Source organism: Tachyglossus aculeatus, chromosome 8 (genome assembly GCF_015852505.1).
Source record: "Tachyglossus aculeatus isolate mTacAcu1 chromosome 8, mTacAcu1.pri, whole genome shotgun sequence".
Lineage (NCBI taxonomy): Eukaryota > Metazoa > Chordata > Mammalia > Monotremata > Tachyglossidae > Tachyglossus > Tachyglossus aculeatus.
Window position 1 is genome coordinate 39,908,471 of NC_052073.1, and position 16,723 is coordinate 39,925,193.

General features: G+C 58.4%; 1 protein-coding gene across 1 annotated transcript in view; it reads left to right on the plus strand.

The window, feature by feature from the left end:
• The window catches only part of ARHGAP23 (Rho GTPase activating protein 23), a 55,147-nt gene that overhangs the window by 25,005 nt on the left and 13,419 nt on the right, over positions 1-16,723 (plus strand). Inside the window, exons 9-22 of the mRNA XM_038750092.1 lie at positions 1-117; positions 688-843; positions 1,112-1,226; positions 2,137-2,194; positions 3,590-3,727; positions 5,783-6,091; positions 7,176-7,237; positions 7,397-7,518; positions 7,933-8,045; positions 8,754-8,909; positions 9,769-9,847; positions 13,365-13,438; positions 13,642-13,731; positions 13,933-14,058. The exon at positions 1-117 is cut by the window's left edge and continues 1,048 nt beyond it. Coding sequence (XP_038606020.1) covers positions 1-117; positions 688-843; positions 1,112-1,226; positions 2,137-2,194; positions 3,590-3,727; positions 5,783-6,091; positions 7,176-7,237; positions 7,397-7,518; positions 7,933-8,045; positions 8,754-8,909; positions 9,769-9,847; positions 13,365-13,438; positions 13,642-13,731; positions 13,933-14,058 — 1,715 coding nt within the window. The remainder of the gene's footprint in view (positions 118-687; positions 844-1,111; positions 1,227-2,136; positions 2,195-3,589; positions 3,728-5,782; positions 6,092-7,175; positions 7,238-7,396; positions 7,519-7,932; positions 8,046-8,753; positions 8,910-9,768; positions 9,848-13,364; positions 13,439-13,641; positions 13,732-13,932; positions 14,059-16,723) is intronic.

Below are 16,723 nucleotides of genomic sequence, written 5' to 3' on the forward strand. Positions count from 1 at the left end.
CCCTCCCCGGAGAAGCCCGCCAGGAGGCCCGCGGCGACGGGCCCGGAGAGCGCCCGGGGCGGAGGGTGGCCCCGCTGGCGGCCCCCGAGGACTCCCTGGCGTCCATCCCGTTCATCGGTACGGGGAGGCTCCTCCACGGGGAGGGGTCGTGGGCGCGGAGAGGGCGGGAGGCCGGGCCCGGGTCCGCCCTAGCCCGTGGGCGTCTCGCGGGACGGCGGAGCTCCCCCCCGGCTGGTCGCCAGTCTCCCCCTTTGGGTGTCCCAGGGCCCGGGGCGAGGCCGGCCCCGCGGGAGTGTCGAGCTGTGGTCTCCCGGGATGGTGAGGGATCCAAATCCACGTTTCACCGACCGAATGGCCGGTGCCTGGTGCCGGTCCCCGGTCCCCACAGAGGTTATCGTTTTTCCGACGCCCCCTGCCTCGGGCCCCGTTCTCGGACTGCCCAGCCTTGAGATCCTGGGGTGCTAGCTGCCCCTTACCCCCCCCCCAACCAGTGCCCCGTGCTGGATCGGGGGCGGCGAGGGGGGTCACCAGGGGCAGCTCCCAGCCAGCGGCTTGGGGCAGATTCCGGGAGGGGGCTGCGCTTTTGCAGCTCGCCCTGTGCCCGCCCAGGGGGCTGGCAGAGTGGGTGGGTGCCCCTCGCGAGGCCCCCCCAGCCTAGCCCACCGGTCCCGCTTGCTCCCCGGGCAGACGAACCCACCAGCCCCAGCATCGACCTGAAGGCCAAGCCGGTGCCCGCCTCGTCGGTGGTGTCCAGCTGCATGAACTCAGCACCCGTCCTCACCACCAGCCCCTCGTCCCCGGCCTTCTCCTTCGCCGTCAGCCGCCACTACTCCCAGGACTGCAGTGAGTCCCCCCCCAGCCTGTCCCCTCCCGGCCAGTTGACGAGCGAGACCCTCTCCTGGCCGGGTCACCCCGATCCGTGCCGGGGACTTGGTCAGAGCCGAAGAGCGGGGGGCACCACCCGGGGCCCGGGCCAGAGTCCGAGCCGCTCGGCCAGGCCGGGGAAGGGCCTGGAGCGGGCGCGGCCGAGTGGGCCCCGAGGCCGGGGCCGGGGGGCCGGGGGGCCGGGGGCGGCGGAGCGGGTCCTGAGGCCAGGCCGGGCCCGTTCCAGGCAGCATCAAAGCCGCGGGCCGCCGCTCCTCCTACCTACTGGCCATCACCGCCGAGCGGTCCAAGTCGTGCGACGACGGGCTCAACACCTTCCGAGATGACAGCAGGGTCCTGCGGTGGGTTCCCCCAGCTGACCCGCACCCCAGCCGGAGGCAGGGCCGCCGGTCGCCCCCGGGTCCGATCCCTGGCCGCAGTGCTCCCGTTCGGCCCTCTTCTCCAACCGCTGTCGTTCCCTCTCGGGGAGGAGCGTTCCCGTTGGGCCCCCGGAGTCCCCCTCTCTGTCTCTCTGTCTCTGTCTCCCGTTAGAGAAGCAGCGGGGCTCAGTGGGAAAGCGCCCGGGCTTTGGAGTCAGAGGTCATGGGTTCAAACCCCGGCTCCGCCAATTGTCAGCTGGGTGACTTTGGGCAATCAATCATATTTAATGAGAGCTTAATGTGTGCAGAGCCCTGTACTAAGCACTTGGGAAGTCCAAGTTGGCAACGTATAGAGACGGCCCGTACCCAACAGTGGGCTCACAGTCTAGAAGGGGGAGACAGAGAACAAAACAAAACATATTGACAAAATAAAATAAAGAGAATAGATATGTACAAGTAAAATAAATAAATATAAATACGGTAATAAATACGTATAAACATGTATACATATATACAGGTGCTGTGGGGAAGGGAAGTAGGTAAGGCCGGGGGATGGAGAGGGGGAGGAGGGGAAGAGGAAGGAAGGGGAAAGTCACTTTACTTCTCTGGGCCTCAGTTCCCTCATCTGGAAAATGGGGATTAAAGACTGGGAGCCCCACGTTGGATGACCTGACCACCTTGTAACCTCCCCAGCGCTTAGAACAGTGCTTTGCACGTAGTAAGCGCATAATAAATACCATTATTATTATTATTACCACTCCACTCCTCTGGCTCCCGAGGGGTCATTGCCTTTCTCCCGGGGACGTGGGTGTTAGGAGGGGGCCCCCAACAACAACAGCAAGCAGGACCTCATCCTCTGCGTGCGTCCCCCGCCCCCCTTCTTCTTCTACAGGCACCTGCCCAGCCGTGTCCCCAGCCTTCGCCTGCTGAGGAGTTTCTTCACCGACGGGGTGAGTCCTGAAGCAGGGAGTGAGAGAGCGAGAGCCAACCGGGTGGGACGGGGTGGGCTGCCAGGGCCAGGCCCGATCGGAGCCTCCCTTTAGCCGCCGTGTCGCGTGATCCGACTCGAGAAGCCTAACCTCTCTGGACCGCCATCTCTCCAGCTGAAAGAGAACAGGGGCAGCGGACAGTCAGTCTATCGGGATATTTACTGAGCGCTACTCTGGGCAGAGCACCGTACCGTGATTCTCCTGGGAGAGTACAATAATAATGATAATGATGGCATTTATTCAGCGCTTACTATGTGCAGAGCGCTGTTCTAAGCGCTGGGGAGGTTACAAAGTGATGAGGTTGTCCCACGTGGGGCTCACAGTCTTAATCCCCATTTTACAGATGAGGTCATTGAGGCCCAGAGAAGTGAAGTGACTTGCCCAAAGTCACACAGCTGACAGTCGGCAGGGTCGGGATTTGAACCCATGACCTCTGACTCCAAAGCCCGGGCTCTTCCCACCGAGCCACGCTGCTTCTCCTGAAACGATCCCCGCCCTCAGGGGCCTTACATTCGATCTGGAAGGGGACAAAGAATTAAAATAGATCACGGGGAGGGGAAGGGACGGAACGTAAAGATGCGGACAAAAGTCGTGTGGGTTGGTGCAGGGGTGAGAGCTCAACCAAGTGCTTAAGGAGGGAGCCTGGGTGATGCACAGGGCAGGGGAAGTTTGGTGGGGAGAGGAGAGATTAGTCAGGGAAGGCTTCCTGGAGGAGATGCCATTTTAACGGGGCGCTGAAGAGAGGGAGAGCAGGCGCTTGCCGGACGTGAAGAGGAGGGAGTTCCAGACAGGAGGGAAGGTGTGAGCAGGGCGTGGACTGCAAGAAGGAGGAGAAGCAGCGTGGCTCAGTGGAAAGAGCCCGGGCTTTGGAGTCAGAGGTCACGGGTGACTTTGGGCAAGTCACTTCACTTCTCTGGGCCTCAGTGACCTCATCTGTCCAATGGGGATTAAGGCCGTGAGCCCCGTGTGGGACAACCTGATTACCTTGTATCCCCGCCCCCGGCGCTTAGAGTGGCGCATGGCACGGAGTAAGCGCTTAACAAATGCCGTTATCGTTATTATTATTACTATGCGCTTGGGGGAGTCCAATATAGCAATAAACAGACACAGTGGTTGCCCACGGTGAGCAGCATCCGGCTAATGGAGGAGACGGTGCCTGCGCTCCCTCCCGCAGCCTCACCGGACCTCGGGTGCCCCTCCGCAGCAGGGCGGGATCGGGGTTCCCCAATTTAGAGCCCAGAGAGGTGAGGCGTCGACCCCAAGGTCATTTGGCGCGTGGAAGTGACCGGGACACGGAGCCCCCTCCTCAGACCCCCCCCCCCCCCCCCCCCCCGCCCCCCGGCTTCCTCCTCTCAGTCGCTGGACAGCCTGGGCACGTCGGAAGAGCCCCAGCCCAAGAGGCACTCGGCCTCCGACCTCTCGGACGGGGCGGCCGGGGAGGTGCATCAGGAGGGCTGGTTGCACTTCAAGCAGATCCTCACCAAGAAGGGAAAGGTAAGAGCGGGTGGCGGGCCCGGGACCCGCCCCCGCCCTGAAGATTGGGCAGGGGGGCCGGGAGAGAGACCCCCGGCTTGGAAGATGGGAGTGGGATGCCCTGCTGGCCAGGATCGGCCCGGGGTGGGAGAGCCCGGCCCCCTGGCCATTTTGCCGGGCAGACCTTGGGGGCGAAGGAAGGCGCTGCGGCCCGAAGGACGAAGGGTAGACAGGTGAAAGGCGCTACGGGGGATCAAATGAGCCTCCTCTTTCGGCGGCGGTCTCCCCCCACCGAGCGGAGTCTATTCCGATTGGAATGAGGCCTGCCCAGAGGCAGGGGACTAGATGAGATGGCCTCTCCAAATCTGAGGGGCCTCTGACCCTGGACCTGAATTCAGGGGCCACGACAGAAGAAGGGAGGCTGGGAGGAGGAGAGGCCGGGGTGGGGTGGGGGGGTAGGGGGAGCACGGGGACCGGGACTGCCAGAAAATCACAGCTCCCTCTCCGTTATCCGGGTCACGGGGACATGGGGACCTGAAACCTCTGGATAATCCACCCCCCTCCCCGGTCAGTTTATTTCCCCTCTCCGCCCCCTTCCCCGCCCTGCGCCCCCACCCCCATCGACCTCTCCCCAGGCGGGAACCCTGTGGATGGGACCCCCTCCCTCGGCCCGGCAACCTGCCCCGACCCAAGAGCAGGGCCAGGGGGCATTGATGCGGGGAGGGGGAGAAGCCAGTCTCGCTTGCCCACCCCCTCAGGGCCCCCGTGCCAGGCCGCCGGGCACAGAGCTCAAGGACGAAGATCCATCTTCTCCCAGCCCGCAGCCCGACTTCTTCCCAGGCTTGGTTTCTTTCCACCACGTGGCTCCCCTTCCTTCCGTTGTGCGATGCTTTTAATTTTTTTAATGGTGTTTTGTTAAACTCTTATTGTGCGCCAGGTACCAAAGCTAATAAATTTGGATGGGGCTCACAGTCCTGAACCCCAATTAGAGATGAGGGAACTGGGTCCCAGAGAATAATAATAACGATGGCATTTATTAAGTGCTTACTATGTGCCAAGCACGGTTCTAAGCGCTGGGGAGGCTACAGGGTGATCGGGTTGTCCCACGGGGGGCTCACAGTCTTCATCCCCATTTGACAGATGAGGTAACTGAGGCCCAGAGATGATGATGACGATGATGGCATTTATTAAGCGCTTACTATGTGCAAAGCACTGTTCTAAGCACTGGAGAGATTACAAGGCGATCAGGTTGTCCCACGGTGGGGGTCACAGTCTTAATCCCCATTTTACAGATGAAGTGACTGAGACACAGAGAAGTGACTTGCCCAAAGTCACACAGCTGACAATTGGCAGAGCCGGGATTTGAACCCGTGAACTCTGACTCCAAAGCCCGGGCTCTTTCCACTGAGCCCCGCTGCTTCTCAGAGAAGTGAAGTGACTCGCCGGAAGTCACGCGGCTGACAGTTGGTGGAGCTGGGATTTGAACCCATGACCGCTGACTCCCAAGCCCGGGCTCTTTCCACTGAGCCACGACTCGCCCAAGGTCACAGAGCAGACAGATGGAAGAGCCGGTGTTAGCATCCATGTCTTGCTTTTTTTTTATTTTTATGGTATTTGTTGAGCGCTTACTCTGTGCCAGGCACTGCTCTGAGCACCGGGGTCGACGCCAGCTAATCAGGTTGGACGTGGTCTGCGTCCCACATGGGGCTGAGGCGGGGGGTCGATGCCGGCCCATCATCATCATCATCATCAATCGTATTTATTGAGCGCTTACTATGTGCGGAGCGCTGTACTAAGCGCTTGGGAAGTACAAATTGGCAACAGTCCGCGTCCCGCCTGGGGCTCACGGTCTTGATCCCCGTTTTCCAGACGAGGTAACCGAGGTCCAGAGAAGCGAAGTGACCCGGCAGACGAGCGGAGCGGGGCGGGATTAGAACCCAGGCCCCCCCCGAGTCCCGGGCCGCTAGGCCGCGGTGCTTCTCCTTGAGATTCCCGGGCCCGGTCGGTTGGGTCCCGAGGCGTCCCCTGACTGACGGCGTCGCCCCCGTCCCCCCCCCCGACCCGTGTCTCCCGCAGAAGGTGGGCGGCGGCGGCCTGCGGCAGTGGAGGCGGGTCTTCGCCGTGCTCCGCGCACACTCGCTCTACCTGTGCAAGGAGCGGCGGGAGGCTGGCGGGCCCAAAGTGCCGGCTGCAGGTGAGGACGACCCGGCGCCCATCAGCATCCGAGCCTCCCTGGTGGACATCTCCTACAGCGAGACCAAGAGGCGACACGTCTTCCGCCTGACCACCGCTGACTTCTGTGAATATCTCTTTCAGGCCGAGGACCGCGACAGCCTGCTAGGCTGGGTCAGAGCCATCAGGGAGAACAGCAGGGCCGAGGGCGAGGTGAGGGCCCCCAGCCGGCCCCTTCCTCCCCTCGCTGGCCCGGCCCGGCGGGCGGGCGCGGCGGCGAGGCCCTCCGCCCCCGGGGCCGTTGGTAGCCGGTCGGCGTCTCCCGGAGGAGGGAGAGGGAGCCCGTCCGGCGGACGTGACGGCCGAGGGAAGAGTTAGGGACAGGCAGGGGGCCCATCTGGGGCAGGGTCGGGCTTGGCCCGGAGAGGCCGGTACAGATCCCCGGGGGGGCGGGGGCCGCCATCCCCGTGCCACCAGCGGGCCCGGGCCCTAGCAGGTCCTGGCTGGCGCTTGCCACGAGGACGGGGCTTGGGCCTGTTGGCCCCTCTGGCCAGGAGTGGGCCGGAATTGGCAGCAGGCGTGGGCGAGGCGCGGTGCTGCTCGGCGAAGCGTCAGGGTCACTCTCCCAGGGCCACGGGCACCAGGGAGCCCAGCCCCTCAGCGGCCCAAGGCTGTGGGCACGAGGGAACCGGACCCCTGGCCACCCGGGGCCTGGAGGACGGAGGGATCTGGTCCTCCTGCTTGCCAGGGCTGTGGGCCCAGGGGGACCAAGTCCCCCACAGGGCATAGTGGGGGCGAGAGCTCAGGTGTGCCTGTACCCGGGTCCAGGCTGGTGACTGTGCCTCTTTGCCAGTGCCCGGGGGGTCCTGGGGGCTGGTGGTCAGCGAGGGGTCCCACTGGCCCCTAGCCCCCCGCCCCTTGGGATCAGCAGGAGGGAGTGACTTTCAGCCAACAAAGGAGAGCCAGGGAGTGAGAGTCATCGAAACCCCCGGCTGTTGACCCACTCTCAATGAGGCATCTTGTTTCCTGTCTCCATGTCTCTCCCTCTCCCTCTGACTGTTTCTTGCTCCTTCTCTCTCTCCCTCTCTCTCTCTCCCCATCTCCATCTTCTGTCTCTGTCTCTCTCTGCCAATCTATCTCTTTCTCTCCCTGTCACCGTCTTCCCACCTTTCTCCCCATCCACCTCTCTACCTCGGTCAGTCTCTGTCTGTCTCTGTCATTCTCTCCCATTTCGGTCTGTCTGTCACTGTGCCCCCTGTCTCTCCTCTCCCTCCTCTGCCCTTCTCCCTCTCTCCAGGACCCTGGCTTTGCCAGTCAAGCTCTGATCAACAAAAAGTTAAACAGTTATCGCAAAGTGAGGTGAGCGAGGGAGTAGCCGCAGGGGTCTGGGGCGTGGGGGGGCTGTGGGGGTGAGGCATGGGGGGCGTGGCCCCTGGGGTCCCTAGGACTCTGTGACGGCACTGAGCGAAAGGCGGGGGGTCCCGGCCTGTGCCTTGAGCCCCCTCGTCTCTCGCCCAGCCCCTCTCTTGTCAAAGGCGACTGGTCTCCCAAGGGCCCCCGGGTCCTGGGCTGCAAGGCGGAGCTCCCGCGACCAGCTGGCAGCGGCCGGACGCCCCGGCAGGACGCAGCCGGGGCCAAAGGTACCCGAGGGCGAGGGGTGGACCGGGGGGCAGGGTTGTGGGGGGGAAGAAGCAGGAGGGTGACGATGGGAGGGGCCGCGGAGGGGGAGGAAGAGGAGCCGGTGGAATGAGGAGGGGCAGGTGGCAGGCTGGCCGGAGGTGACAGAGCCTGGAAGGTCTGCTCAAGTGTGCGGCCATCCGTGGGTGCGGGTCCGTGGGGGTCTGTGTGGTCGTGCGGCCGGCCGCGGGTGCCGCTCTGTGTAGTGGAAATCGGACAAGCTCAGGCCCCCCTATTCCTGGTCCGGCCCCCAGGTACAGCCCCTGCTGCCCCTTGCACAGGTGTTAGCCTGGAGGCTGGGCTGGGCCCTGGAATCCCCCCCTACCCCCGGCGTTCCCTGGGTCCGTCCTGCCTCCAACGCTCCCCCTTTTTCCCAGATGACTCCCCGAGGGGCCCCTGGGGCATCAACATCATGAAGAAGAGTCGGAAGGTGGCCCCACGGGCATTTGGGGTGCGCCTGGAGGAGTGCCAGCCTGCCACCGACAATAAGGTAGCGCCCAGGATGCCCAACGCTGCCCGCGGCCCTGGGCCTGCAGAATTGGACTCGGGAGTGGGACGGGCTCCCCCCTTGACCTCTTTCTGCCCGTGGGTCTCGGGGTGCCCGGGGGAGAGCTGTAGGATCCCGAACAGGTGCCCTGCTCCTTCCAGTGGGGTTGGGGGATGATTTGGGCCCGGGGAACCCTCGCTTGGCCTCTCCCGGAACCACGGCCCAAGGACGGTGACGTGGAATCCTTTGCTCCGGGCCCGACGGGCCCCGTGGGAACCTAGGGCGGACCTCGGGAGGTCATCTGGGTCAACCCTCTGCCTCTTGGCCCTCCTCCCTGAGGGCAGGCGGGTGGCCTGGCTGGATGGCCTGGCCCGGGGATGAAGCCCCGCGTGGGGCCGGGAGTGCTTCCTCCCTCTTGCCCAACCCTGGCAGCAGGAGAGCTCACTGATGGAGGGAGTGGGGCGGGGCTGCGGGGCAGGTGGAGGCCGGAAAGGGAAGTGGGGAGGAGGAGGGACCCCCGTCCTCCCTTCGGCCCGCTTCCCTGCCACCTTCTCTCCCTCCCTCTGACCTGCCTCCCTGCCACCTTCTCTTCCTCCCTCTGCTCCCTCCCTCCCCGCCACCTTCTCTCCCACCTGCCCCGTGACCCACCACCTTCTCTCCCCGGGGTCCGGCCCCCCACCGCGTCTCACCCCGCCCCTCTCCCCTGAGCAGCACGTGCCCTTGATCGTGGAGGCCTGCTGCCGGGTGGTGGAGGACAAGGGGCTGGAGAACCTGGGCATATACCGGGTGCCGGGAAACAACGCCGTCGTGGCCAGCCTGCAGGAACAGCTCAACAAGGGGGCCGCCGAGATCAACCCTCAGGATGAGGTAGGTGGGAGGCTGCCTCCCTCCTGGGACTCTGGGACACCCGCCTGGACCGACCCAGTCCCCGTCCCTGTGGCTTAGCGTTCTGGGTGGGCCCGTGCGACTGTTGGCGCCCGGGGTGGGGTGCGGGGAGCTGAAGGGCCATGGGGCAGATGGGGCCGCTGCCCGCTGGGAGGTCGTTCCCCTGGGGACTGTGGGGAGGAGCCGCAGTGGTCCCTGTGGCAGGAGGGCGGTCTGTAAACCCACAGAGGGCATTGGGTTGAACGGTGGGGGCCGGGGCCGGGGGCCAGACCGACCTGCAGCCCCGAGGCGGGCCGTGGTCCCTAAAGAATTCAAGGGATCCCTCTCCCCTCGGCCCCTGCCAAAGATCCACCCATCTCCCCCCACCCCAACACAGGACCCTCCCATCTCCCCTCCACCCCACACAGAGCCCACTCATCTCCCTCCACCCTGCACAGGACTCAGCCCTCCCTTCCCACTCCCAGACAGGACCCACCCATCCCCACACAGGACCCACCCATCTTCCCGACCCTGACACGGGACCACCCATCTTCCCCTTCCTGTCACATCACCCACCCATCTCCCCCACCCATTCATCTCGCCTTCCCTGTCACGGGACCCTCCCATCTCCCTCCATCCTGCGCGGGACCCACCCGTCTTCCCCGCTTCCCACCCCCTCACCCCCCAAGGCACCACAGATAAAGACCGAGACCCTCCCCAAGCCCTGCGCCGCCCTTGGCCTTGCGTGTGGAGGTGTCCGTCCCATAGCCTGACGGTGTCGGCCCTCCCGGTCCCCCGGCGGTGGGCGAGGGAGGGTCCGGCCGGCCGGCGCGGCCCCGTGACCACTGTCGTTCCCTCGCAGCGCTGGCAGGACCTAAACGTCATCAGCAGCCTCCTCAAGTCCTTCTTCCGCAAGCTGCCGGAGCCCCTCTTCACTGACGGTGAGGGTCCGGGCCGAGGGAGGGAGGGAGGGGCTCCTCGCTTCCCTGTTCCCTCTGCCTTCTTCTCCCTCAGTTCCCTTCATCCTCCCCCTGCCCAGTAATAATAATAATAATAATAATAATAATGATGATGATGGTATTTGTTAAGCGCTTACTATGTGCAAAGCACTCTTCTAAGCACCGGGGAGGTGACAGGGTGATCAGGTTGTCCCACAGGGGGCTCACAGTTTTAATCCCCTTTTTACAGTTGAGGGAACTGAGGCCCAGTGAAGTGATTTATTTATTTTACTTTTACATATATATTCTATTTATTTTATTCTGTTAATATGTTTTGTTTTGTTGTCCGTCTCCCCCTTCTATACTGTGAGCCCACTGTTGGGTAGGGATCAGCCTTCCCAGACTGAGCCCCTTCCTTCCTCTCCCCCTCGTCCCCCCTCCATCCCCCCATCTTACCTCCTTCCCTTCCCCACAGCACCTGTATATATGTATATATGGTTGTACATATTTATTGCTCTATTTATTTATTTATTTATTTATTTTACTTGTACATTTCTATCCTATTTATTTTATTTTGTTGGTATGTTTGGTTCTGTTCTCTGTCTCCCCCTTTTAGACTGTGAGCCCACTGTTGGGTAGGGACTGTCTCTATGTGTTGCCAATTTGTACTTCCCAAGCGCTTAGTACAGTGCTCTGCACATAGTAAGCGCTCAATAAATACGATTGATTGATTGATTGATTGATCGTCTCTAGATGTTGCCAACTTGGACTTCCCAAGCGCTTAGTACAGTGCTGTGCACACAGTAAGCGCTCAATAAATCCGATTGATTGATTGACTGATTGTACTTCCCAAGCGCTTAGTACGGTGCTCTGCACACAGCGCTCAATAAATACGATTGATTGATTGTACTTCCCAAGTGCTTAGTACAGTGCTCTGCACACAGTAAGCGCTCAATAAATATGATTGATTGATTGATTGTATTTCCCAAGTGCTTAGTACAGTGCTCTGCACGCAGTAAGCGCTCAATAAATACGATTGAATGAATGAATGAAGTGACTTGCCCAAAGTCACACAGCCGACAGTTGGTGGAGCGGGGATTTGAACCCATGACCTCCGACTCCAAAGCCCGGGCTCTTTCCACTGAGCCACGCTGCTTCTCCAAGCACAGGGCTTGCAGGGGCCTGAGGTGTCCCGCTGACCCAGAAGTGATCGGGGCCTTGCTTCTCCGGGATCCTGCGCCGTCCTGTGTCCCCCCCGTCCCCCAGGGTCTGGGCTGCCCCCTCGGAACCCCCTCGGTGCTCCTTGCGGCCTGTGTTTTAGACTCCCGTAGCTGGCCAGGGTAGATCTCCACAGCCCTGGTTTCTTCCTCTCCTTCCAGACAAAGGGCCTGCAGACACGCGTGCACAGTGTGCGCGCACATACATCCGCACACCCCCTCCCACGAGGTTCAGTGGCCCTGCGTACAGTGGATGCTCAGTACACTCTGTGCTTACTGAAATTCTGGCACTCACGTGCCCAGAGACACAGCCACCAGCAGCGTGGCTCAGTGGAAAGAGCCCGGGCTTTGGAGTCAGAGGTCATGGGTTCGAATCCCGACCCCGCCACATGTCTGCTGTGTGACCTTGGGCAAGTCACTTCACTTCTCTGAGCCTCAGTTACCTCATCTGGAAAATGGGGATTAAAATGTGAGCCCCACATGGGACAACTTGCTTACCTTGTATCCCCCCCAGCACTTAGAACAGTGCTCTGCACATAGTAAGCGCTTAACAAATGCCATTATTATTATTATTATTATTATCTGCTCTGTCAATCAATCAATTGTATTCATTTAGCGCTTACTATGGGCAGAGCACTGTACGAAAGTGCTTGGGTGAGTATAACCCAGCGAATTAGTACACACGTTCTCTGCCCGTAACGAGCTGACAGTCTAGAGGAGGAGACGGATATTAATATGAACAAGTCATTTGCATTACGAAAAGCAGCGTGGCTCAGTGGAAAGAGCCCGGGCTTTGGAGTCGGAGGTCATGGGTTCGAATCCCGACCCCGCCACATGTCTGCTGTGTGACCTTGGGCAAGTCACTTCACTTCTCTGAGCCTCAGTTACCTCATCTGGAAAATGGGGATTAAAATGTGAGCCCCACATGGGACAACTTGCTTACCTTGTATCCCCCCCCAGCACTTAGAACAGTGCTCTGCACATAGTAAGCGCTTAACAAATGCCATTATTATTATTATTATTATTATTGTTATCAGCTCTGTCAATCAATCAATTGTATTCATTTAGCGCTTACTATGGGCAGAGCACTGTACGAAAGTGCTTGGGTGAGTATAACCCAGCAGAATTAGTAGACATGTTCTCTGCCCATAATGAGCTGACAGTCTAGAGGAGGAGACTGATATTAATATGAACAAGTCATTTGTATTACGAAAAGCAGCATGGCTCAGTGGAAAGAGCCCGGGCTTTGAAGTCAGAGGTCATGGGTTCGAATTCCGCCTCCGTCACATGTCTGCTGTGTGACCTTAGGCAAGTCACTTCACTTCTCTGAGCCTCAGTTACCTCATCTGGAAAATGGGGATTAAGACTGTGAGCCCCACGTGGGACAACTTGATCACCTTGTATCCCCCCCAGCGCTTAGAACAGTGCTCTGCACATAGTAAGCGCTTAACAAATGCCATTATTATTATTATTATTATCATTATTATTATTATTATTATTATTATCAGCTCTGTCAATCAATAGTATTCATTTAGCGCTTACTTTGGGCAGGGAAGTGTAGGAAAGTGCTTGGGTGAGTATAACGCAGCAGAATTAGTAGACACGTTTTCTGCCCGTAACAAGCTGACAGTCTAGAGGAGGAGACAGATATTAATAGGAACAAGTCATTTGCATTACGAAAAGCAGCGTGGCTCAGTGGAAAGAGCCCGGGCTTTGGAGTCAGAGGTCATGGGTTCAAGTTCCGCTCTGCCCGTTGTCAGCTGTGTGACTTTGGGCAAGTCACTCTATTTATTTATTTATTTTACTTGTACATTTCTATCCTACTTATTTTATTTTGTTGGTATGTTTGGTTCTGTTCTCTGTCTCCCCCTTTTAGACTGTGAGCCCACTGTTGGGTAGGGACTGTCTCTATGTGATGCCAATTTGTACTTCCCAAGCGCTTAGTACAGTGCTCTGCACATAGTAAGCGCTCAATAAATACGATTGATTGATTGATTGATTGATTCACTTCTCTGGGCCTCAGCGACCTCATCTGTAAAACGGGGATTAAGACTGTGAGCCCCCCGTGGGACAACGTGATCACCTTATAACCTCCCCAGCGCTTAAGGCCCTTTTAGACTGTGGGCCCACTGTTGGGTAGGGACTGTCTCTATATGTTGCCAACTTGTACTTCCCAAGGGCTTAGTCCAGTGCTCTGCACACAGTAAGCGCTCAATAAATACGATTGATTGATTAAAACAGTGCTTTGCACAGAGTAAGCACTTAATAAATGCCATTATTATTATTATTATTATGTGTCGCAGACAAGTACAGTGACTTCATCGAAGCCAACCGCCTGGGGGATGCCCGAGAGAGGATGAAGACTCTACGAAAGCTGGTATGCGGAAGAACTGGGGGCCGGGCATCGGGGGGCACGGGGAGTTCTTGGATTTTGGGGTCCCCTGGGCCTTCATCCGGGACAGGAACCATGGGGGTCACTCTAGGGGCCTCAAAGACCAGTCAGGCCGTGGGGAGGCCGGGGGTCGGGGTTGGTGATGATACCGTCTAGATCCTGCTCAGTTCCCTGCCCCTCCCGCACAGATCCGGGATCTGCCCGGTCACTACTACGAGACCCTCAAGTTCCTGGTGGGACACCTGAGAACCATCGCCGACCACTCGGAGAAGAACAAGGTAGCCGGAGGCGGGGGCGGAGGCTGGCGCGCTCCCAGCGCTCGTCGGGCCCCGACTCGGGTCTGGGGGTCCGGACCCTCCGGCTCCCCGCGCCCCTGGACCGACTCCCGGGGGGCGGGGTCCCGGGAGGGCCGGAGAGACACCCCCCCCCCCCCGGGGGTCCCGGAGCGGAGGGGGTGACCCGAGCCGTCCCCTGGGCAGATGGAGCCCCGGAACCTGGCCCTGGTGTTCGGGCCCACGCTGGTCCGGACGTCCGAGGACAATATGACGGACATGGTGACGCACATGCCTGACCGCTACAAGATCGTGGAGACCCTCATCCAGCACGTAAGGCAGCCTGGAAGCTTTTTTATCTTTTGGAACGGTATTCGTTAAGCGCTTACTATGTGTCAGGCGCTGTACTAAGCGCTGGGGTGGATACAAGCTAAGCAGGTTGGACACGGTCCCAGTCCCACCTGGGACTCACAGTCTTTACTTCCCACTTTACATAGAGAAGCAGCGTGGCGCAGTGGAAAGAGCCCGGGCTTGCGAGGCAGAGGTCATGGGTTCTAATCCCAACACCGCCACTTCGTCATCGTCAATCGTATTTATTGAGCGCTTACTGTGTGCAGAGCACTGTACTAAGCGCTTGGGAAGTACAAGTTGGCAACATATAGAGACAGTCCCTACCCAACAGTGGGCTCACAGTTGTCTGCTGTGTGACTTTGGGCAAGTCACTTCACTTCTCTGAGCCTCAGTGACCTCATCTGGAAAGTGGGGACTAAGACTGTGAGCCCCACGTGGGACAACCTGATCACCTTGTACCCTCCCCCAGCGCTTAGAACAGTGCTTCGCACATAGTAAGCGCTTAACAAATGCCATCACTATTATTATTATTATATGAAATAACTGAGGCCCAGGAGAGTGAAGCAGGTTGGCCGAGGTCACACAGCAGATAAGTGGCAGAGCCAGGATTAGAACCCAGGTCCTTCTGATTCGCAAGCCCGGGCTCTAGCCACTAGGTCAATCAATCAGTCAATCAATCGTATTTATTGAGCGCTTACTGTGTGCGGAGCACCGTACTAAGCGCTAGGGAAGTCCGAGTTGGCAACATATAGAGACAGTCCCTACCCAACAGTGGGCTCACAGCCTAGAAGAAGAAGGTCCCGTTGCTCCTGCTCCTTCGTCATCATCAATCGTATTTATTGAGCGCTTACCATGTGCAGAGCACTGTACTAAGCGCTTGGGCAGTACAAATTGGCAACATATAGAGACAGTCCCTACCCAACATCCTCTCCCCGCCACCACCCCGGCCCGGCATCGGGCGTAGTAGAGGCAGACCTCCAACCTCCCGCCTAAACACCAAGCTGAGAACTGGAATATGAGTTGCCTCAGTGAGCAGCTTTTCAGTCAGCCCTCGCAGCAGCCGGCAGAGGGAAAGTTATCAACCAGGAGCCCAGGTAATACGATGGCAGAGAAGCCGGAAGCCGGAGAATAATAATAATAATAATAATAATAATAATAATAATATTGGCATTTATTAAGCGCTTACTACATGCAAAGCACTGTTCTAAGCGCTGGGGAGGATACAAGGTGATCAGGTTGTCCCATGGGGTGCTCACAGTCTTCATCCCCATTTGACAGATGAGGTCACTGAGGCCCAGAGAAGTTGCCCAAAGTCACCCAGCTGACAATTGGTGGAGCCGGGATTTGAACCCATGACCTCTGACTGCCAAGCCTGGGCTCTTTCCACTGAGCCACGCTGCTTTTCTTCGCATCAAACAGACACACCTCACCATCAGCTTTAAAGCCCTTGATCCGCTCGCCCTCTCCTTGCCGCTCTCCCATGAGAAGCAGCGTGGCTCAGTGGAAAGAGCCCGGGCTTGGGAGTCAAGAGGTCATGGGTTCAAATCCCGGCTCCGCCACTTGTCAGCTGTGTGACTTTGGGCGAGTCACTTCACTTCTCTGGGCCTCAGTTACCTCATCTGGAAAATGGGGATGAAGACTGTGAGCCCCACGTGGGACAACCTGATCACCTTGTATCCTCCCCAGCGCTTAGAACAGTGCTTTGCACATAGTAAGCGCTTAACAAATGCTATTATTATTATTATTATTATTATTATTATTACTCCAACCCAGCCCGCACGCTTCGCTCCTGTAAAGCCAACCTTCTCACTGGACCTCACTGTACTTTGTCTATCTCACTGCCTCGCCCCTCGTCTCCAGCCCGGCACGCCCTCCTTCCTCATATCCGACAGACAGTCACTCTCCCCACCATCAAAGCCTTTTTGAAGGCCCATCTCCTCCAAGAGGCCTTCCCTGATTAATTCCTCCTTTCCTCTTCTCCTACTCCCTTCTATGTTGCCCTAATTTGTTCCCTTTATCCACCTCACCCCCCAACCCCACAGCACATACATACATATTTGTAATTTATTTATTTATTCATTCAATCCTATTTATTGAGCGCTTACTGTGTGCAGGGCAACATGGCTCAGTGGAAAGAGTCGGGCTTTGGAGTCAGAGGTCATGGGTTCAAATCCCAGCTCCGCCGACTGTCAGCAGTGTGACTATGGGCAAGTCACTTCACTTCTCTGGGCCTCAGTTCCCTCATCTGGAAAATGGGGATTAAGACTGGGAGCCCCACATGGGACAACCTGATCACCTTGTATCCCCCTAGAACAGTGCTTTGCACATAGTAAGTGCTTAACAAATATCATTATTATTATTATTGTTATTTTTATTACTAAGCACTTGGGAAGTACAAATCGGCAACATGTAGACGGTCCCTACCCAACAGTGGGCTCACAGTCTAGAGGGGGGAGAGGTTATGTTATTATTTATATTATTAATTTATATTAATACATTTATATTATCCATTTCCCGCTCTAGACTGTAAGCTTGTTGTGGGCAGGGAATGTGTCTGTTGTTGTAGTGTACTCTCTCCAGCGCTTAGTACAGTGCTCTGCACAGATAAGCACAAACCCCACTCCTGGTAGCTCCTTTTGAGAAGCAG